The 22,587-nt window shown below is 43.2% G+C and overlaps 2 protein-coding genes across 3 annotated transcripts; one reads left to right on the forward strand and one right to left on the reverse strand.

The window, feature by feature from the left end:
* Window positions 1-2,238: 2,238 nt before the first annotated feature.
* On the forward strand, window positions 2,239-6,964 carry LOC100827779 (TPR repeat-containing thioredoxin TTL1). Its single transcript, XM_003569312.4, has 7 exons — window positions 2,239-3,394; window positions 4,091-4,292; window positions 4,407-4,591; window positions 4,680-5,013; window positions 5,096-5,300; window positions 5,906-6,012; window positions 6,108-6,964. Exons 1-7 carry the CDS (start codon window positions 2,523-2,525, stop codon window positions 6,267-6,269), a joined length of 2,067 nt encoding a protein of 688 aa, XP_003569360.1. The 5' UTR covers window positions 2,239-2,522; the 3' UTR covers window positions 6,270-6,964.
* Window positions 6,965-12,333: 5,369 nt separating this feature from the next.
* On the reverse strand, window positions 12,334-21,097 carry LOC100828596 (zinc finger CCCH domain-containing protein 8). 2 transcript variants are annotated; one of them, XM_003569315.4, is made up of 12 exons: window positions 20,799-21,097; window positions 17,519-17,760; window positions 15,377-15,430; window positions 15,206-15,304; window positions 15,072-15,128; window positions 14,765-14,974; window positions 14,369-14,406; window positions 14,201-14,253; window positions 13,527-13,657; window positions 13,388-13,441; window positions 13,141-13,287; window positions 12,334-12,795 (listed from the first exon to the last, which is right to left on the reverse strand). In XM_003569315.4, exons 1-12 carry the CDS (start codon window positions 20,974-20,976, stop codon window positions 12,619-12,621), a joined length of 1,440 nt encoding a protein of 479 aa, XP_003569363.1. In that variant the 5' UTR covers window positions 20,977-21,097; the 3' UTR covers window positions 12,334-12,618. The 2 variants fall into 2 exon arrangements, with proteins under 2 accessions (XP_003569363.1, XP_010232025.1); XM_010233723.3 differs by lacking the exon at window positions 17,519-17,760 and having other exon boundaries at window positions 20,799-20,973.
* Between the last annotated feature and the right edge of the window lie 1,490 nt (window positions 21,098-22,587).

Consider the following 22,587-nt stretch of genomic DNA (forward strand, 5'->3'; position numbering starts at 1 on the left):
ATAGGTTGTATATCAATAGAGTAATTGTTGCTCAAAGTCTTGCTTAATTACTATTTTCAGAAAACTATGCTTTTACTACTTGGTTCGAATTCGCCCCTCGTCGAGAGAAATTCATTAGTTTAATTGTGTGCAGATAGCATCAGCTGTGATATTTACTAAACTATGGTTTTAAAATTGTTACCGCACCTAACTCACATCTAACATTCTAAGCTGTGGTGGATTTGGTTTTGCAGTGCTCAAATATATTTTCTTTCTTTAATCATAAACAAACTGGATAGAGCTAGGATGCAAATATTAAACCAGGGCATACCCTCTGCAAGGCCATGTTCCAAGCAGGGCAACAAAATGCCAAGCCCCAGCATGGCCCGAGGTCCGGAAAAACACCATTTTGGCATAAAAATATTAAATAATCATTTTTGGTGTATAAAATAATTTATATACCTAATTTATGAAAATGAATTAATTTTTAATCATTTCAAGCCCTGGTGCAGCAGAAACTGAGCCCAAGCCCGGATTAGGGTGTCAGAATTTGGCCGGGTCGATCATGCCAAGGTCTAGCAAATATGAATACAAATCGAGATATTGCATGGTGATAAAGCGGACTCAGACCCATAACGAAAACAAAGAGAAATATATATTTTCCATTTATTCAAAAACAATGAGAAAATATACAAAAGCTATAATCGATATGTAACAACTAACATGTTACAAGATTACGGATATATAGAGCCAATAGACATGTATTCAATACCAAAGACAACAAGCACGCAATAAAATTTATAAAATATAGCAATAGAAAATATATGAGTGCAGACAATAAAGAGATGTGCATGTGGGAACTTTGAGGGCGAGGGGAAGGAAGACTATTATCAAAAGAAGAGATGTGCAATGAAAGAGAGGATGCGAAGGAGCTGGTCACGATCTTCGGCCATTATATAGAGATATGCTTGCTTGTGATTTTTCCAGTGATGTGGTTGATTCAGTGAACCGAGAGGTTTCCGTTGAAGATTAACTATATTAGATATATAATACCATGTAAAATAACTATACACCACCGAGGTAACATATAATATTGAGTACTAGAAATTTAAAGATGCACATGCTTCCGGATGAAAAAACAGTCTGTTACACTCTATAAACTTTTAAAAAGAAGAAGCTAAACTTAGAAATGCCTGAGTGTTTTGTGTGCTTTTAAATTTTGTATACAGAAGATTTATTCCCGCCCCAACAAAGACAAGTTTGGAGCCTATAATTTTCCTTTTACGGAGCATGGAAATTTGTCTTAACTTTGCTCGAGGCACAAAATTACTCTCCAATGGAACTGTCAAACACAAAAAATGCACGAACATCTATATCCATAAAGTATTTTTAGAATTTTGTAACATGTTATTAATTTTAATTATTTATTTGTCATGCCAAGAACACGTGTTCATGGGAGACATTTCTCGTCTCTTGTTGAGTACACGTTTTATACCTGAAAAGGGTGTTTGCAGATATCATATCAATTTGCTTTAAGTTATGTCCTGCTTTCAGTTACATAAAAATATCATGACTTCACGCAATAAAAAGGGTGTGTCGCTACTCAAATATGTGGATTGCGCCTAGGTATCCCGTGTACATCACTTCCTACCTTTTTATCTTTCTAAGATGATTAAAAGGGTTTGTCGCTAGTCAAATCCGTGGGTTGCCCCTAGGTATCCCATGTACATCGCTTTTTACAATCTTTTTTCTTTTCTAAAAGGATTATAGTATCTATTGTAATAAATCGACGATCAATGTGATATACATCTGTCTTAGATAGTCGTGCGAGGACGCCATATGCATTAGCGATCTCAAAAGATATCACAAAATTTGTAAATTTATAATCAACTTATTTGTAAATAAATAACTAATGCACAAAATCTAGTGAAAACGGATAATAAAAAACCAAAATGATAGAAGTCAGAATGACTGTCAGCCAAAGCTGTAAAGATCTAACGCCGTAAAAATGAGATCTGTAAAGCTCTCGGTGAAGTAGGAGAGAGAGGGGGGAAAAACCTCAGCATTCCAAAACCCAAAAAGGTAAACCACAAAAGCCCAAACCTCCAAGGCACCAAACCACGTGACCACCCTGTAATTAGAGAGAAACCCAAATAAGCCCACAAGAAGAGAGAAAGAGTTTTTTATTTTGCCCCCTAAAATACTCATAGGCTCTCAAGAATGCCCCGTCTCCAAGCTATTTCTTCCCCTCACGCCCCAGACCTCTTCTTCTTCCTCCTCTTCCTTCTCCCCTCTTTCTTCGGTCGGTGCTTGCTATCTCCCCCCATTTCCCCGTATCACGAGAAATCCGCACGCGCTTTTGCTCCGCGATTTATTGCTCAGGGTTCCTGCCGACTGGTATTGCTCAACCACCACACCGCGCGCGCAAGGACAAGCTGTTCTTGTGCTGCGTGGTTCTATGCCTGCTTGTTTGGTTGGGAGAGGAGGAGGAGTTGCGGACTGCGGGTGGTGGCATTGGTGAGGTCTCCCGGTGAGATCCAGCCATGTCGGAGGCCGACCGATTGCGCCTCCGCGCGGCGGCGCTGGCGCTTGACAGCGGCGCTGTGCGGGACAAGCCGGACTCCAAGGCCAACTTGTTCGCGGATCTTGGCTCCCCGGTGTCGCCGCTGCGGGCGTGGGCGAGCGGGACGACGTCCTCCTCCTCCTCCTCGTCCGGGTCGGCCAAGTCGCCGGCTCAGTCAAATGTTGGGGCGGTGCGACTGGCAGGCGGGAGGAGCCATTCAGGTGAGCTGGCGGTGGAGAGCAACCCGCCGCGGCCGCCGGGCCACCGGCGGTGCGGATCTGGACCGTTGATATTCTCCGGTGGCAGCAGCAGTGGAGGGAGCGGCGGAGTTGGAGACCGTGGGAGCACGGCGAGCTCGCCGATGACCAATGCGCTCCCCGCCGGGAACATCTGCCCGTCCGGGCGCGTGCCTGGCGCGGCGCCGGCGCCGGCGCCGCCGCGCTCCCGCCCGGACGTGCTCGGATCCGGTACCGGCCACTACGGCCACGGGAGCATCATGCGCGGCGCCGGCATGTCCCCCGCGAGAAGCAGCATTGATGCACCGTCCTTTCTCGGACGCCCCTCGAGATCTCCGGCGAGTTCCGCGGCGGTGGCAGGGAGCGGTGCAAGCCTCCAGGAGATGAGTCGCTTAGGCAACGAGTGGTACAAGAAGGGGAGGCACGGGGAGGCGCTGCGGTACTACGACCGTGCCGTGTCTCTGTGCCCCGACAGCGCCGCCTGCCGCGGAAACCGCGCCGCCGCGCTCATCGGGCTCGGCCGGCTCGCCGACGCGCTCCGCGAATCCGAGGAGGCCGTCCGGCTTGACCCGGCCAGCGGCCGCGCCCACAGCCGCCTCGCCGGTCTCTGCCTCCGGTGAGCATCTTGTGCTCGTCTCTGCAACCAGCATTGCGTCACAACGGCATTAGATTCCAGTTGGATGCGCAGATCCCTATTTCTTGCTTGGATTTTCCTCAAGCGTTCACGCTTTCGCGCCTGCATGTTGCTGTTGCCTTCCTGTTGCTTTCCTGGATGTGGTTGCCAGCTTTTCCCGTTAGCGTCTATAACTCCAAGAGGAAAACAACACGATTGGTGCGCGCTTCGTTTTAGTTCTTGTTTACGTTGCCTGATCTTGATTCGGGGTTGTTACTGCTTGCAGTGGTCTGCTTGATCGTCGTTGTCTGTATTTTTTTTTCTGGTTAAACTTATATTTGGATTGCAAGAGGAGGAACACCGTAATTTGCTGGTAGTTGGTTTGTGAGCGAGGAAAACCAGGACTTTGTCTTGGTTTATGTGCTGGCCATGAAACATATGGAGAGGTGTTCAAGTGGTTCCCATCACACAATGCTGATATAAGGGGCTGCTTAGCTGTATTATTTTGTAAGCTTGCTTGGTGCCAACTTCTGTAGGTACAATGGATTTAGACAACACAATGCTGGTGGATCCTAAATCTTATACCTAGTTCCCGTTTAAACAAGGCACTGTCCTGACACGGCAGCGATTCAGTGTTATTATTCAGATAATTCATGTGATGTATTTGCTTGAATTGTTGCTGAAACGATTTTGCAACAGGCTGGGAATGATCGAAAAGGCGAGGAGGCACCTCACGCAGGCCAGGCATCTTCATGAGTCTAATCCTGCAGACTGGGAGAAGCTGCAGGATGTGGAGATGCATCTGGGAAGAAGCACAGATGCCAGGAAAATTGGAGATTGGAAGAGCGCGCTGAGGGAAGCGGATGCTGCAATTGCGGCTGGAGCCGACTCCTCTCAGCTGGTAAATCCCTCCCTCCTTTGTCGCTTGTGTTTTCTCGTTGATGTGTTGACAAATCGAAATAGTGTTACATTGTGGATTTGTGGTAGAATTCATACTGTTTTCTTTTTCATGCAGCTTCTTGCCTTGAGATCAGAAGCACTTCTCCGTCTCCACAAGCTAGAGGAGGCTGATTCAACTCTTGCATGCTTGCTGAAATTAGACAATGCATTACTATCTTGGACGGCAGCTAAACTCTCGGGCATGCTAGTTGAGTCTTATGTATATATTGTGCGAGCCCAGGTTGACATGGCATTGGGAAGGTATGATCCTCTAACACTGTAATAATGCTCAATTTTTTACACTGCAGCAAAAGCAGGTTCACATTGAAATTTGGATTGGTTTCTGCAGGTTTGATGCTGCTGTTGAAGCAGCTGACAATGCTAGACTTATCGATCCTGGGAATGTGGAAGTTGGGATGATTCTAAATAATGTGCGACTAGTTGCAAGAGCTCGAGCGCAAGGAAATGAGCTTTTTATGGCAGCCAAATTTTCTGATGCATCTATAGCCTATGGTGAAGGGCTCAAGTATGATCCCTCGAATCCAGTGCTCTACTGCAACCGAGCAGCTTGCTGGTGGAAGCTAGAACGGTGGGAGAAAGCTGTTGATGACTGTAATGAGGCTCTGAGAATAAGACCTAATTACAAAAAGGCTCTCTTAAGAAGAGCAATGGTCTATTCCAACGTAAGTAACAGGCAATGACATATGCATTCTGATTTTTTTGGTATTTCACTTATGCTGTATTGATCTTGTTAACTTTTATTAGCTTGAGCGCTGGGCTGATTGTGTGCGGGACTATGAGGTGCTCCGCAGAGAGCTTCCTGGTGATACCGAGGTTGAAGAAGGATTGTTCCGTGCTCAAGTTGCCTTGAAGACAACTCGTGGTGAGGATGTATCAAACATGAAGTTTGGAGGAGAAGTTGAGATGGTAACCAACGTGGAGCAATTCTGTGCTACAATACGTTCACCTGGTGAGTTTTCCCCAAGTATTTATGTGTATTGTGGTTACCATATCCACTGATGAATTTGTGTGTATCAGTGTACTATCATGAACAACGGGAACTGCTAGCTAGTTGATGCGTATAAATTATTGCTGATGCATTTGACTAGGTTTATAGTGTGTTAGATTTGTCTTCATCACAGTTTTGGTTGCCTATCATATTCAATATACTGTCTCTTCAGGGGTATCTGTTGTTTACTTGATGTTGGCAATGAATCAACAATGGATGCATTTGACTAGGTTTATAGTGTATTAGATTTGTCCTCTTCACAGTTTTGGTTGCCTATCATATTCAATAATATTACTGTCTCTTCAGGTGTATCTTTTGTTTACTTCATGTCGGCAATGAATCAACAATGCATGCACTTGAGCGGTGTATTAGGATTGTGTGCATTACAGTTTTGGTTGCCTATCATATTTAATAATATTACTGTCTCTTAAGGGGTATCTGTTGTTTACTTGATGTTGGCAATGGATCAACAATGTATGCATTTGACTAGGTTTATAGTGTATCGGATTTGTCTGCATTGCAGTTTTGGTTGCCTATCATATTCAATGATATTACTGTCTCTTCAGGTGTATCTGTTGTTTACTTCATGTCGGCAATGAATCAACAATGCATACACATTACACCTGCTGTGGACTCTCTTTGCAGCGAATGCCCGTTGGTGAATTTTCTGAAGGTAAGCTACCTGACATGTCTCTTCTTCAACTCTAGGGTATCAGTTAGTTTCAGCAAGCATTGCTAAATGTAATAACATGCAATGTGACCCAACAGGTAAATGTTGACAACAGCCCTATGGTAGCAAAGGCAGAGGACGTGCGGATAGTCCCTACATTCAAGATATACAAAGATGGGGTGAGAGTGAAAGAGATGATCTGCCCTAGCTTGCAAGTCCTGCGCTACTCAGTGAGACACTATGCCGTCTCCAGTTCTTGAGAAGCACCGGTACCCTATTTTCCCAATTCCATTAATGCATAGGCTCCCCTTTCCCATGCCAGCCTTTTACTCCCAAACTTGCAACAATACCAGCCTACATAGCATTTCACCAGCTGCATAATAATTCCCCATTGAGCATGGGCATAATGAGCTGAGATTGGTGTGTGGAAGAGCCTACCCCATTTTGCCCCCTCATTACCGCATTTCTTGTTACTACCTCTGCCATTCATATGCCGACCCATCGAATTCTTTCACCTTTCAGGCTCTTTCACTTTGTATTTTGATACATTTTGCTTTCCATCTTAGGCCCTAGACCAGCAGCTAATGAGGGCAATGTTTGTAATGTTGTTTAGATTAGCATATCATAGAGAGGAGAGGGGAGTGGGAGGTAGAGAGGGAATGTCGGTTGCGGTTTTCGTTACATGTAAATACCATATAGCAAAACATCGGAATCCATTGGAAGATTGGTTCCCCGGAGAAATGGAAAATTTTGGTGGAGGTGGGGAGGAGAAGAGGGTACAGAGCTAGTTGTCATTTTAGAGGTAAAAGGAAATCAAGTGGTGATTGGGTGCAGAGAGGGGAAATGTTGGTGTTAATTGATGCCATTTTGCTGCTTCTGCTGGTTTGTGGTGCTGATACATCATATGCTACCATTTTCATGAATAAAACTATCCGACATTCGTTCTTTCTTTTTACTCTGCTGCTAGTTATCTCTCCTTGTGATTTGATCATGTCGAAGATGATGAGCCTCTCTTCCATATTGGCAATAATCATCATTCCTGTGCTCTAAGATTCTACAGATACAAATTACTTATTTTAGCCAGTATTAGCATAAACTGCTGCGGCAGCAGAGTATGAGCAACCAGCTGGCATGGCATGTGAAAGAGAACATGAGAGTTCTTGGGAGTAGAGATGATGGCAACATCAGCACTGGTCCTCTGGTTTGGCTGTGTGCGTGTGTGGTGATATAACTGGTAGGTGTGGGTAACAGGAGGTAACACAGCAAGCACAGCTCCCTATGTGCGTGTGTGGTGATATAACTGGTTGGTATGGGTAACAGGAGGTAACACAGCAAGCACAGCTCCCTATGTGCGTGTGTGGTGATATAACTGGTTGGTGTGGGTAACAGGAGGTAACACAGCAAGCACAGCTCCCTATGTGCTTAGGAGTGAGAGAAAGAAGAGACTTTTTCATCTTTGTGCCCTGCCCCCTCCCTCCTCTGATGCTCTCTCTTCTCTAGAGTCTACACTTCTACAGTACTGTAGGTGTTAAAAGCCATGATGAGCACAAAACTCTGGGGTTCCTCTCTCCCTATGGGTGCGGTGCGGTGATGATCCGATCTGGGAACCCCAGCTGGTAATGATTTGGGCCCCATAGCCTCCTAGCCTGGCAGAGCTGGACCCTTTTGAACGGGGTAGCTGGCTCATTCATTGCTTTCCAATATGCTACCCCTCCCTCTTACTACTGCTCAGATGCCATCTTAAAGGTCTGTTTAGATGTGCTCTTGTGGTGACAAGACAAAAGTCAAAAGAAGGGCATTTCCTGCCCTTGGCCCTTGCCACATTTTGGTGACAGAGTCAAAAAGGAAGAGGAAGTATTTATTTCTCAGTTGACGTAGAAATAATAATTTCTCAATCAACAATCATTGCCATCTGATTAATATTATTTTTTCATTTTTTGTACTTGCATGAGTCTCATTGATTGGATCAGATGATTATTAGCATCGACTTGGAATATTTATTTTTCACTCGTCCTAGAAATAGCAAAAGCAAAGAAAAAGTTCTCTCCATTCTGCGTGGCCGTGGCCGTGTGGGGAAGAGAGAGATTTTAAATCTCAAAATCGACTTTGTATCAATTTCTTTGCTTAGTATATGCTATCCCTGATCTTCAAAGTACGGAGTGACTCGAGATATCCAAATCTTAAAAGAGTGAACGAACCTGCATCGCATAGCACATGTTTTTGTTAATCTGCATCCAAAACCTACGACTAGTAATCGCCTAGTTGCTAATTGGCTATGCACGTACACCTTGGTCCAAGAGTGATGAATATTTACAAACGAACATGGTACTAGTACGTCATAGGCATCTTCAAGATCCTTACGAGATCTATGACTAGACGTCGATTGAAATAATGAACCTGCGAAGGACGATATCCATGTATTCAGTTTCCTTTATTTTACACTTTTATCCAGCATTTGCCTCACTTCTATCTTAGTCTTCGAAAGGTTTATTCTCGCGTCTAAAAATAATAATGAGTAATGTGCATCGGAGGTCCCCGAGCTATTTCGGCATGTATGTCCCAAAACTTTTAAAATCATCATACAGTTCCTCGAAGCATGCTTAATGACTCATCTGGTCCAAATTGGCTTAGAAATGGTTTTGGTCAATGGTCAACACACCAATCGATTCGAACCTGGATGAATCCATAACTGTAGTTCGAGGACTTAGATGATGATTTTTAAAGTTCCAGATCTAAGTTAGACATCCAAAATAGTTTGACGATTTATAGTGCAACTTTTTTTTGGACACCTCAAAGAGACAGAAAGTTCCAGCATTTCATTAAAAAAGAAATAAAAATATTCAATGCTCACACCCTTTTAGGTTCTACCGTAGCACTCCTATTTTTTTTTTCAAAATTTTCAAAAATCTTATGAACCTTTTCAATTTATTTGAATTTTTTTGAAAACTTTCTAAAGATGCTACGGTGAGTTAGCAACACGCGTGCACGTCTTCAAAAGAGGTGGAAGCACTGGATATTCTCGCAATTTATTGGAGCTCCAGTGATTGACCGCAAACCGTTCACGCACGATAAGTTGCCGCGAGTGGTTTGTTGATTTTGACGGGGAGTAGGGCAGATCGCCGGCCCGTCTCCCGTCCTTGTCCGGCCAGCACGTACTCCTACTCATTACGTACGTCCTTTTTTTTGTTGTTGCGAAAAACATTATATACGTCCTGTTCCTGTACTCTTACCCGTTCGGATCCCCTCTCCGTGAACGGCTCCCGCGGCGACCGGTCGGTTCACGCCAAGAAGAAACCTTGGCTCTTGCGCCGGCCTCCTATAGAGCTGCTCGACAGGATCGAAGCTAGAGCTAGCTAGCTACACCCTGTGTCGGCTTTCCGCTGCTAATAATACATACCTACAGTACTCGCCGCTAAGCAAAGTACTCCATGTGGGGCTCTACTGCTCAGCTCGGGATCGCGTCTTCGCGGGGTTCGCTTGCATCGCGTCACATGCCATGGAGCTCGAATCTGTTGAATTGTTTGGGAAGAAAACGGTACCGTGGTCACCGACTGTTAATTCTCTCTCAAATCCGATTTTCAGGTAGCACTCCACAATTTTATATGCACAGGAAAGATAGAGAACCGAGGATCCCCTCCCCCTAATCTACAAGTGTGCCGACATTGCGTGTGTGCTGCGATGTGCGAGGCCGGCCGATGGAGATTCCGTTTAGGTACGTACGTAGCTGGGTGTAGGCTGTGGCTGATTGATGGCGTAGCCGTATGTACCGGTGCTTGCCCTACTGTTAAACGTACGTCGTACAACAATGTATACATGTAGGAGTACATGCCAGAGTACGTGTCCTGCAAAAATAAAAGATATACGCCCGTGCAAAAGATTAAAAAAACCCTCGTTATACGTTGCTTTCCGTGCGCGGCTCGGTCCCTAGCTCGAACTCGAATAATTAAGCTCGCCTTTGCGAGCTCTCTTATGAACCGGCACTCCTGGAATCGTAACTTAGAAGCGCGGTACGTGTAGTATTTCCGGTGCTACAAGGTCCGAAACGTAGGAATCTTAATGAGATCCGGGCATAAGAAGTTCATAGAAATCTCAGAGCATCATTCCTCGGAAGCCTTTTTACGAAATGTTCCCAAGGATGGAATCTAGCAAATTCTTATTGAACTTCTGCAAGTCCAAATCGACTGCTCTCGTTACATGTGTCAGCATGCGCTGGTGCCCGACTGTCAGCAGTATAAAGGCGATCTGGGCCTGCTGGCACGGATGGTCAGATGGACCAACTGACACGCAGCAACCAGCCCGGAACGGGAGCTCGACCGGATTACCTCAACGCTGATTAATCGTTAACCCGTCGTCGTTTATCTCTCTACACACCACACAGTACAGCACGCTTCGAACTTGAAAGGTGCCGCCGTCAGCCATCACTGTCACAGCCTCCAGAAAAGGGCCGGAATCAAATCGATCGCGTGCAATTCTCCTTTGTTAAATTTTCCAGCTGGGTGCGTTCGCTATGCTCTAGCTAGCTAGGCGACGACGAGCCAGTACTGTACATGCTCCTCCTCCAACCGATCAGCCTCAGCCTTGCTGGGCCTGGCTGGCTACCTGACGGGAGTTGCTGTCCGTGGGACGTGGCAGCCGCCTGCCATGCAAGCACGGGACGTGTCGCGTCCCCCAGCCGGCCCGGTGGGTACGTGGACCTGGTCCCTGCTCGCTCCTAGACTCGTGGTACCACGACCCGGCCCCTCGTTTGTGCCGGGAAAACATGCCCGTTATGCGTCGTCGTGCCTCCCTGCAACGTGCTGGACGTCATGGACGCGAAAATTGTATGGTCGAGGGCGCCGTGAACGCGAAAACCACGGCAGACAGGCAACGATGCATGTCTTGCTATCGCGCTGGCATGGTTTCCAACCAAATTCCGGGACTTGTTCGGTGGGTTTGGTTAAGCCGCCGTAAAATTAAACTAGTGGTGATCGCTTGACACGTAGCCCTGGACTCGTACCTCCGTGTTTTTTTCTCATTTCTCACGGGTGCAATTGGGAGTTTGGGAGCTATCTTTCTCGCTCATGCAGCGAAAGAAACCGTAGCGTCGACGTTTGGCTTATTGCTCAGTACTTTCTTCGTGATTTTGTGTCCTTCTGACAGTGGCGGCCTGACGGTGGAGGAGGCGACGCACAAATCAAAAGTTCTCGACTCCATCCCATCATGATGCCACTATTATGGTATATTTCATGGGGTTTGTGGATATCAGAGCTCATAATTGTGTGATGTTTGCTTTTTTCTCTCGTCGGTTTGACGATGATTTAAGAATTTGACAACCTGTTTTACGATGAGTGTGTCCCCGACATCGTGGGTGGCTCATACAGACTCCATAAAACCTACAAGATTACTATGGCTTGTGCATGTTTCATCTTTACGCGTCACCGGATATTTGGAAAATATCAAAATACGAATGTCAGCAGCTAGAGAAGTTGGCATCTGGAGTTTTTGGTTTATCCAAAACCTGTGTTGTGCTACTTTTTTATCGATCAATTATAATTATGTGTGTGTCCTGATGCGTTTTTTATCGATCAATTATGCTTATGTGTGCATTCTGATGCGTTTCTTTTATCAATCAATTGTACTCGGTGTCACGAACGAGTCTCTAACGTAATGACTGGATGATCTAGTAGCACCCTTTGCTCCTGGATTTCACTCGAATTTCAGGCCAGATGGTTAAAAAAATATACTCGTTTGTCCCATGCCAAATCACTTTCTAAGGAAACGAAACCATACCGGGCGGGTTTCTTCCCTAGCAGGCCCAGGCTTTTTTATACTCGGCGTGGATGATCAAATAAAGTCAGACCGTTCTGCTGAATAAATGGGAATTTGGTACACAGGTTCTCACACTTGGTAGTACAGTAGTACATCTGCATATTTACTTGTGAGTTGTGAAAACCTTTCACCGGTTCTCGACACGCGGCCAGTGCCAGGCAAGCAGCAAAGTGAAGTGACTTAGAAACACTACGCAGTAAACAGCCATGTACTGGTAAGCAAACTGCTTCAAGCACGGCGGTAAGGCTTAGGCTTCCCCACCGTCGTCCTGATGATGACCATCTCTCATTCAGAGCGCCAGCGGCAAATGGATCTACGCAGGGCAGTACGAGACGGTAGATACATATATAGAGCAACACAGTACGGCCTAGGCGCGGTTGCAGCCTTGAACGACGACGACGCAACAGTACCCCGCGCATGTGAGAAAGAAAGGGCGTGCGTAGCTGCCGCGGGCAACGCCAAGCATGCACGCGCGCCTCGAGCAGATGCCATTACGGCACTAGAGGCTACAGCACGGCATGACAGAAATCTATTGCTACTGTCCAGTAGTACAAGCAAGCTCAACCAACCAATTATCAGTAAAGCCACGACCAAATCCAATAACAGCGATAACTATCCAACCGGGCGGTAATCTATTGCAGGCTTGGAGTACTGCTGCTGCTGCTGCTGCTGCTATATCACAGCAGAAAGGTCAGGTAAAACAATCATCATCAAGGAAACATAGTTAACCAACGGCAGGCAGGTCTTCTTCACACGGTAAATAAACCAGCACGGCGACAAATAGGAGGAACTTGTCATGGTCTAGTTTCCCAGGACGTAGCTCAGCCCTGCGGCCTCCTTCTTCCCACCTTTTTCCTCCGCGGCTCCCTGCTTCGACACCTTGGCGATAGCCTCCTCTGGGGGTGGGTGGTCAAACTTGCATTGCACGCCGAATTTGCATGTGCCGGTCTTCATGTAGAAGGAACAGACCTCCGCATCCTGCACAATTATTAGGTAATACTTCAATGTTGGCCAATTCGCATCAACGTTAGAGAGGGCATGAACTCATCTCATTATCCTGGGTCCTTAGCTACTGGCAGCAGCTTAGTATATATAGTTAAAGAGTGAACATATGAAATCAGGAACAAATGGACAAATCAAGTTTAGTTTTTTATGACAATGAGCAAATGACATCTTTATGATGAAAAGGACCAGCTGACATGACCAATGCTTACAACAAAAGCTGGGCCCACAAATATAGCATTGCTGACTTTGGAAGGGATATTTTTAGCGAAACAAACAAACATGGATCCTGATTTATTAACAGGCATAGTTTTATGTTACCTCTCTCCTCGGAAGGCCAGCAAGAGTAAGAGTCACTGATTTCTGACGGGGCTCCGTGCTTGCAACCGGAGCAGATGCAGAGCGATCAACTGGATGATGAAACTTGCATTTTTCAGAAAACTTACAAAATCCTGTCTTCATGTAGAACTGCATTAAACAAGCAAAATGAGGATAACAGTGGAGCTTGTACATAGGACATGTAAGTATATAACACAGGAATTGGTAAAGAGATAGTTATGTAACATACATCACAAACAGTTTCTCCCGGCCTCTGAGGGTAGGCTATTGGCTCAGGTTCAATCTGTAATTTAAAAGAGACCATGTCAATCTGGGTATCTTGCAACACAAAAATTCTACTGGTTTCTAATTCCGTTGTTTACCCTTACCGGCACATGTGTCGCATGAAAATCAAAGTTTGGAAGGAAATTGGTAGCTCGATTTAGCATCTCAACTGGGACAACAGATGAAGTAGGAAGAATAGATTGACCCAGTGGAGCCACTAGTGGAAAATCCAAAACTGTGAGAGGACAGAGAAACAGACTTAGAAAGGCACTCATAGTAATAGCATAAAAGATTCAAGGTGTTTAAGAAGCCTGCTGACAATAAGTATATTTTTCTAATCATAAGTGCAACCACAGACACAGCCCAGAATGCTACTGTCAGATTGAATTTCATGTTTGAGGCAAGGATGAATTGAACATTGAAAGGTACAATAAAAAACTTAATATGAAATCATAAACTTGTCTGGCTGGTGTAGCTACTTGCTGCTTGCTTGGCTGACTTTGTTTTACAAAAATATGCTGTTGTACGCCACATTGCAAAGCAGGTATGAGAGAAGGCCCATGGGAGTGTCCTGGAAACTATTTTTTTTAGCAAAACTAAAACCAGATTCAAGTTTCATATGTCCCAGTTTTGGACCAACACGAGTTTATTACCTTTAAAGACTCATGGGTTATGGATTTAAGTGCTCAGTTCAACCAGTGTAACACATTGCGAGTCAAATTTACGAAATTGAACAGAGTAAGCTGGTGACAATTTTGTCTTCTAAACAAAAACAAACCTGGATGATGTCGTTCAGGATGGTTGAACCTACATGTCGAACCATACATGCAGCTGTAGAGGGACGAAAGGAACTGTGAGATCGAGGTGCGCCCAAGTGTATGTGCAAAGCCACAAAGGTGACAAAGTGAACTAAAAATAGCACGTATTTTGGTTCAGAAGAGGGTACCTGCCAGTCTTGATATAAAATGAGCAATCAACTTCGCCCTGCAATAGAGGAAGGGAAAAGGTATCTCATCAAAACAAGCATTATGCTCACTGACTTGGATCCAAAACAGAAAATGTAGTGTTCCAATATATATACCGTCAAGATATACAAGTATTTTGATAAGTTTCAGAATGCTGTCGTAACAGAACTTGTAGAGAGCAATATTATCATAAATTTTTAGTTGAACACTGATACCACAGAATCTCCAGAAAGCACAAGGCATGTTTAAAATTGTGGTCTTGCATTACAGAGCTTCGAGCTTATTGCCATCATTTATATAGTGAAAAACAGGTAATTACGTGTAAACTTAAAATTTACTGCTTTAGACAAAGAAAATGGCACTTGATAAATACATACTGGTCTTATAGGCATCCCCTTTGAGTTATGCTCCTGAGCAACTGGTGTCAACTTCTTTGCTGAAACTGAATCACTGGCTGCAATATTGTGACCAGCTGCTTCAACAGTTGCTGTACTTTTGGATTCATGTCCACTTGAAGGGACCTCGATATCCTTTGCATGACTGAACTTACAGTTTGTGCCAAATTTGCATTTCCCTTTTGGAAAAAACTGAAGTATGGGAAGACAAAGGGAAACTGATTTTACCAACATACCACATAAAAGAGGAGGGGGAGGGGGAGGGGGAGGGGTGGAGATATCTTGTTACCGGACAAGGCTCAGAAGGCTTCACTGGTGAGATGGAACTTTCGGAAATTTGTGACCCCTGCAGTCAAAGAATAACAAGCACAGTGAGATTTATGATCATGAAAAGGCTCCATTTAGCAAATGAAAATAACTTACTTTGTTGCCTGTTCCAGCCACTGTTACATTAACCTTTTCCTTAGGATGATTGAACTTGCATTTAGATGCAAACCCACACCTCCTAGTCTTCATAAAAAACTGCAGTACCAAGGACAATATTATGAACATATTGGTCAGCCAGATTCTAAAACAGAGCTATCAACTGCTTACAGGACAATCTGGTTCCCCTGGTCGTTCAGGATAGGATTCCTCATCCTTCGGAGCCTGCAAAATGAGTTTTAGCAAGCAAGAGAAGTATCTTTTGGAGGATTACAATACAGAAGATACAGACGCATAATATCACAGCCATTTAATCAGAAGACTGAAAAATACCAAAACTGATAAGATGGTTAAAAAAAAAACAGAGTCAGAACAGTTGCAAACTTGTTTGCAAACAAGACTGATATATTTACCCTTCTATTTTCTGAAAAGTATATGTTTGTCCCCTAAACTCAAGTGTAGATGTTTACTCATAGTTGAAATATGAACCAGCCATTGTTCAAAAGATTAAAAAAAGAATGTGTGTTAGATATCTTTACTACATTGCATAAATGAGAGTTAGTGATTGTAGGTATACATCATTACACTGCTCTTGTAGTAGTGCCTAACCTTCCTAAAAAATCTCAACAACAAACTTCCTGACTGACTGTACTCTCCTTTTTTCCACCTTCCTACAGAATCTCAACAGAACATAACAATGGATCTCCAAACAAAACTATGTAGCCTACTAGCCTCTGTGGAAACTAGGTTTGGCGTAGGGCTATGCCATAAGCCGAGCACAAACGCGGAGGTGTGATGCCGGCGGTACCCTGGATGGGCATGGTGGTGTAGCCTCTTAGCCTCTGTTGATAATTATACAGTATATATTATGAACTGCAAGGCCCCGGTGGGGTGAGAGGGAGAGGGGGTGGGGCATACAGCCCTATAGGTCAGATGAAGTGAATCATGATTGATGGCACACAAAAGGTTCAAAGGCGAGATGGCAAGGGAAACAGAGGCATGGGCACATGGCAAGATAGAAAGGCCAATGTTCACCTTATGCATATGCTCTTGACCAATGTACATATGTTGTATAATCAATGTGAGCACAAGCCATAGCCCGGTTGGTTGGTTGTGCCTTCCACCTGCCCGGCATCCAGGCTATCAAATTCCATTCTGGAGGCCATTTTGGTTTGGCTCTTGGAATGGAAAGTACCAGTACCAAATCAGTCCCGTTTACTGTTCCGGGGAATATAAATAATAATTTAGAAATGTAGGGGGGGATGAATTATCTGCCCTTTAGTTCATCGTAACAGATCTTATACCCTTTTTTTCATATGTCAATTATTAAGTCACCCCATTCTATTATAACCAGGTTTCTGTTTCCAATATATTTGAATTAAATTTCATGAGCAGTAAATAAGGAACTTATTAAAATTTAATTAATTTACAAACTAAATTTGCTAACTATTGTTATACAATTGATGAGGACTATCGAAACATGATTTGAAGCTAGATGGGTTTTCTAGCGTGGAATAGTAAATTCTGTTTGTCAAAGCAGATAAGAATTAAATTGATCTCTGTCAAAAAAAAAAAGTTTGAAGCAACCATGGAAATGTTCCGATTCCCGAAACTTGTCTGGACTATTAACGCTTCAATGGAAATTATAGCCATGGCACAATAACAAAAATGCATACATGCCCATATGCAAACATTGACCTTTATACAAGATTAGAATGTTGACCAATTGCTATAAACATCATAAAAAAGAGATACAGTAACAGGATAAAACATGCTACACAATATTTGGTTCACATCTTTGTTCAAAAGATGTTTTTACATGTTGACACATAATTTATGCCTACATTGGAAACTATTCTTACCTCCAAATGCTATGCATTTTTATTGTAGCAGTATAGGTGGATGTGCCAGATAGGTTGCCCTTAAACATGAGTCAATTTGCACGGGTACTACACACTAAATGTTTAGAACATATTTAAGCAGGATGAATATTGGCTTATTTCTTGCTCAAAAAATATGTAATCACAACCTAAACACCACCCTAGCCACACCTAACAGAAGAAAGAACCATAGCGCCGTTATTAGAATTAATCCTGTGATTATCGTTCACACATTGATGTTGTCAAACCCACTATCGGAAAGAAGCATGATCAATAATATTTGTACTCTTACCTTCTGTTTTCACTGCCAACATATTAAAGGCAATGCATTTATGGTTTTGGAAATAGCATAACTTTTTAAAAACTTACTATAAATCAACACAGAACATACAGACCTCTAGATCTAGAAAGAATAAAAATGACAGATAATCACCTCTTTCCAATTTGGAATCCCACCCTCTGGAACCCACTGTGGATGGTCAAATTTGCAGCCTTCTCCATACATACAGGTTCTGGTCCTCATATAGAAGGCACAATCCTTTTCCCCAGGTCGTTGTGGATAAATAGGAAGGCTGCTTTCAACCCTAGGGCGTTTGGCCATACTGTTTGAAGAATATAAAGCCTCACTCTGGCCCATAGTACTATGACTTCCCATAATATACTGATGATAGAGAACTATAGTAGATATACAAAAGAACTATATAAGCTAGCTGTATTAGACAACCTTATACTGAAAATAAATAGTAGCAATAATAATATACTGAAATGAATGGTACTAAATCATTATCGAACTAAAAATAATTAAAATTATGATACTGTAAGCATAGTTTCAACAAATTTATCAAGCAATCTGAGAACTGCTTCACACTCCTCACTTTAGAACTAATATAAGTTGTATATTTTCATCACCAAAACATAAAGAACAAACGCCATTTACAGGATGTCATGAGAGATATCACAACACCTCAAAAGTAGACTTGCATAAGCACATCTACAGAACACCATGAAGCTATCTCTAAAAATCTGACTTGCATTTTGTTTTGTATGAACTTTTAGACAAAGCTTCTTCGCATCCTACATCACCACTAGATTCAAAAAAGACATACATGGTAATCCAACACTCGAGCACGAATTCATCATATGACAAAAAGGACCAGTAAATCCACTTATGTGATAACAAAGAACTAACACCTTCCAAGATAGTTCCAAGGTTTATTCAATCCTCAACTCAAACTGTAAATTATGTAAAATCCAAACCTCAGTTTTCTTGTGCTGTAGGCTCATTCTATGCTGAAATGTTTTAAAGGCTAAAACTGCGTAGAACCTGAGATGTTTCAACTTTCAGAAACCCCATGGAATTCTTAGCAATAAAAACCCATGGAAATCCAAAAGAACTACTCCCTCCGATCCATAATAAGTGTCTCAGATCTAAGTTAGTACTAGATCTGAGACACTTATTATGGATCGGAGGGAGTACCACATAGTTTCCTTCAACTTGGACAAGCCCCCAAAGCACATTGATGTATACAAAGGATCATAAGCAACTCCAGAAATAGCTATCAGAAGCTCTACCAACTACAAAGCCAGTGGAAAGATAGGTTGACAATCTTGAATTGCTTCGGTCATACAACAACTAATCCTTGACAAAATGGTCAGATTGATGCAGATACGTGCATCGGTATCGGGGTGATACGGATGCAGCTGTTTTCAAAAATCAAATGAGTGCATACTTCTAAAACTGAATAATAAATTATATGTCATAGTTGGAAGATCAAATACCAGTCCGTCACTTAGGGTTTAGGGATCTGCAAAAGGGACAGGGGTGAGACGGTGCGACGGGAAGAAGAGGGGTGCTAGATGCTGGAAGGGAGAAGGAACTCAAGGCTATTGCTGGCTAGCCATCGGCTGGGGTGGCTTGCTCACCGTCGGCTGGGGTCACCGGTCGCCGCCGCCAAGAGGGGATAGGGGAGAGGCGGTTGGGACTGGAAGTTGGAACAGAGGGGCAAAAGAATTAGGTAAAGGAGCACAAGGGACAGGGGGGGGGGGGGGGGTTACCCTTATTGGGCTGGGCCGTATCACTATGTATCCGGATTTTTTGGTCTTCGTTTTTTATGTTCATTCTGCCAATACTCGCTGGATACATATCCCAGTCGTATCAGTATCGGATATGATAGATTTTGCTAGCAGTGTTTCAAAGTTTGTGTGAATGCTTACAAACAAGTTAAGAACCGACTATGAGACAGGCATAACCACATAAATAGAAGCTAGTGGCACTGCCACTCGTCTTACCTATTCTTGACTGTCTTTTAACTGGTAAAAAAGGGTCTTTTAACTGATAAAAAAAATTAGATTTAGGTAGCTGCACGGTTCAGATAATGTAACAAACCAGTAAATATGTTCCTAGTCCTGCTAGTATATGGGTGTGTTTAGTTTTGAGCCAAAGCTAGCATTGCTTGCTTTGTTACCAAAAAATTGGTAGCCAATGAGCATCTAGCCATCTCTCTCACAGATTTTTGCCAAATCTTTGGCCAAGTGTGGGCTCAAGAATGTTGGCCAAAAAATTGGCAAGCCAAATTTTGGCAAGATTGCCTATGTTTGGTTAATGCCCAACCTAAGGGCATCAACAATAGTAGAGTCGTGAGTAAGTAAGTACCGACTCTCCACGTCATTTAGAGTCGGCCACAAAATAACACATGTAATAGGTTGTGTCTTTGGACTTGATATAAAATATTTGTTCGGATTAAATGCAATCACATACAATGGTAAATATGGTGACACTTAGTCGATTCTTTCCTTAATAGGATATCCGCAATAGTAGAGTCGGCATTGACTCTTCAAGTCATCTAGAATTGAAAACAAAATAAAACATGTAATAGGTTGTGTCTTTAGACTTACTATAAATGATTTGTTAGCATTAAATGCGATGATGTAAAATGGCAAATAGGTTGACTCTTAGTCGATTCTTTCCTTAAGAGTCCGACTCTTCACGAAGAGTCAGTTCTCTTTTCTCTCCTATTTTTCTTTCCTCCACATAAGCAAATTTCAAATAAGAGTCGGTTAAGGGTCAGCCTTAGCGGATGCCCTTAGTCTTACTCTTTACGAAGAGTCAGTTCCCTTCTCTCACCTATTTCTCTTTCTTCCACATCAGCAAATTTCAAATAAGAGTCAATTAAAAGTCAGCCTTTGCGAACCCTGGCAAACCTTGCCAAAATTTGGCTTGCCATATACTCCCTCCTTTTCACAAAGGTTGGCATATTTTGTTTCGTTAAGACAAGACTTTGACCAAGATTTACTAAATTAATGTGTTTTTTCATACATGAAATATATATCAATAGATTCATCTTCAAAAGTTCTTGCTACTAATTATGGTTTCATATCATATAAGTTACACACTAATAGAGTTATCACTGATTAAAGTCTTATTTTAAAGAAACCAAATACGCCAACATTTGTGAAAAGGAGGGAGTATCTGAGAAACGTCCACTAGGGCACTACGAACACTGAACACATGCTAGTATGCAACAGATACCACATCTAATTGCTACTTCGTAACATGATCTCATAGCAAAAGTCAGTCAAGCCGAACGAGTTCAACAGTTATTTCACAACGAATACGCTTGCGCACTTGTGTATCCGGTACAAATCAGTAGCATTATCCAGTAAACACAGTAGAACAACGTCACTTAAGCGAACAGGGCATGAGCTGCTCGCACCTTCGGAGGGTCGCCTCGCGCCGACATGAGCGTCGAATGCACCGGAGGCGGATGGGTAGGGAAACCGGTCGCCGGCGTAGCGGGCCGCGATGAGGTCGACTTCGTAGGACGAGTACCTCGCCGCCGGATCGTCGCCTGCGCCACCGCCGCCGTATGGATAAAATGGGAAGTCTGACATCGCCGGCGGCGTACGGATGCGCTAGGGTTTCACGGGCTCGCGGTGCTCTCGGGTGAGGGCTTGAGAGTTGAGAGGTCGTTCAATTTGCGCAAGCACACCCAACGCGAGGCGTAACTTTTTATTTTCTGAAACTCAAGAAGGAACTCTTTATATTCGTACGTACCTAAAAGGAACTCATTATATTGCTGTAAAACAAACAAAACTCCGTCTAAAAAAATCCTAATATTCGTTTGTTTTCTTTCTCTCTGCACCCTTATTTAGAATTTGCCCATGAATGCAAAAGAACACTCACATGCGGTGCTAAATCTAATGGCATTTCTGGACATCTGAACCCACCTAAACTCTCTCAATCAACCGGTCACCGATGTTGTATATCGGTGTTGCCTAACGTTTCTGGACATCTGAACCGATGTCTATTTTCGTTTAGCCCTGGATCAGGTTTTCGTTGAAAAGTAGCCCATTAATTGATTTGATGTCGCTAGTGTTTAACCAAGTATGGTGAAGTGATACATATTCCACTTATGCCTTGAGCCCATTGAAGCTCTCTCATGGAACTAGGCAGCAAAGCCGTTCGATGGTGTTGGTTGGCGATTCCGGCATCCAAATATCGGTGTTGGTTGGCAATTCTGGCGTCTAAATTGATGCCAGATTTTTCTTGGACCGCAGATCAGATTCTTGTTGCAAAGTAGCCCACTAACTGGACCGACATGACATCTATAGAGTTTAATAAAGTATGGTGATGTGATAAATCACAACATGGTGTCATCCTCCAAGCCCAAGTGCGGTGAAGGGCGAAGTGATATAGCCGACTCATGTATCACCATTGAAAAAATATAATATAACAAAGAACAGTTTAACAAACTTAATGCAAAATCGTATAGAAGTCATAACTAGAATTTAACCCATGTCCTTAGGAACTCAAAGAACTACTCACAGCTAATAAATACCATGATGACCAGACGCATAATGATAGTCAATAAAGCTTGAAACTAAAGTTCCAGCAACAACAATTATTAAGGTATCAATCGGAAACATGCAAACAACGTCGAGAAATTACTGTAGAATCCAGATTACACACATTTTGAGGGAGATGAATTTGGTCATGGAAACTGAAGATGGTGGTGATAAAAATGGCGCTCCACACGAAGAAGAATGGCGAGATTGCGGCGATTTTCCCATTGGAGAAGAAGAGATCTTTCTATTGCGGCGACGCCTAAGAAAAATCCACGAACATTAGGTCGTCTCCTCAGACGAAGCCACCTTTAAAAGTACACCTCCAGGTGGGCCCATTGGGACCCAGTTGCTTGGAACCCTCAGGCCTTGGCTCGAGGTGCCCTTCGGCCTCCTTCTTGCCTTTGTTAATTCACCATCAAAAATAGTTTTTCTTTATTTTCCCCCTCAATGAATTTGCATGGTATACATCCTAAAATCATTGCAGAATCTGTCTCTAGACTTCTGGATATAAAAACCGTAAAAAAAAATTGAGGTAAAAGTTGCACAAAAGGGGGGGAAACATATATCAAAACTAAATCTTTATCTTCAGAATACTTGATACAAATTCATGCATCATCGGTCTTTTTTTTTATTAAGCAAAAGAAATGTCGAGCTTTT

The sequence above is a fragment of the Brachypodium distachyon genome, chromosome 2 (genome assembly GCF_000005505.3).
Source record: "Brachypodium distachyon strain Bd21 chromosome 2, Brachypodium_distachyon_v3.0, whole genome shotgun sequence".
NCBI lineage: Eukaryota > Viridiplantae > Streptophyta > Magnoliopsida > Poales > Poaceae > Brachypodium > Brachypodium distachyon.

Bases quoted from the DNA above. Each gene is read 5' to 3' on its own strand.
- LOC100827779 (XM_003569312.4), top strand. From the start codon at position 2,523: ATGTCGGAGGCCGACCGATTGCGCCTCCGCGCGGCGGCGCTGGCGCTT. The intron at 4,592-4,679 runs GTATGATCCTCT...TGGTTTCTGCAG, and splicing joins GTTGACATGGCATTGGGAAG to GTTTGATGCTGCTGTTGAAG. The intron at 6,013-6,107 runs GTAAGCTACCTG...GTGACCCAACAG, and splicing joins CGTTGGTGAATTTTCTGAAG to GTAAATGTTGACAACAGCCC.
- LOC100828596 (XM_003569315.4), bottom strand. From the start codon at position 20,976: ATGTCAGACTTCCCATTTTATCCATACGGCGGCGGTGGCGCAGGCGAC. The intron at 15,305-15,376 runs GTAAGCAGTTGA...TTGGTACTGCAG, and splicing joins CAGGGGAACCAGATTGTCCT to TTTTTTATGAAGACTAGGAG. The intron at 12,796-13,140 runs GTAACATAAAAC...ATAATTGTGCAG, and splicing joins CTGGCCTTCCGAGGAGAGAG to GATGCGGAGGTCTGTTCCTT.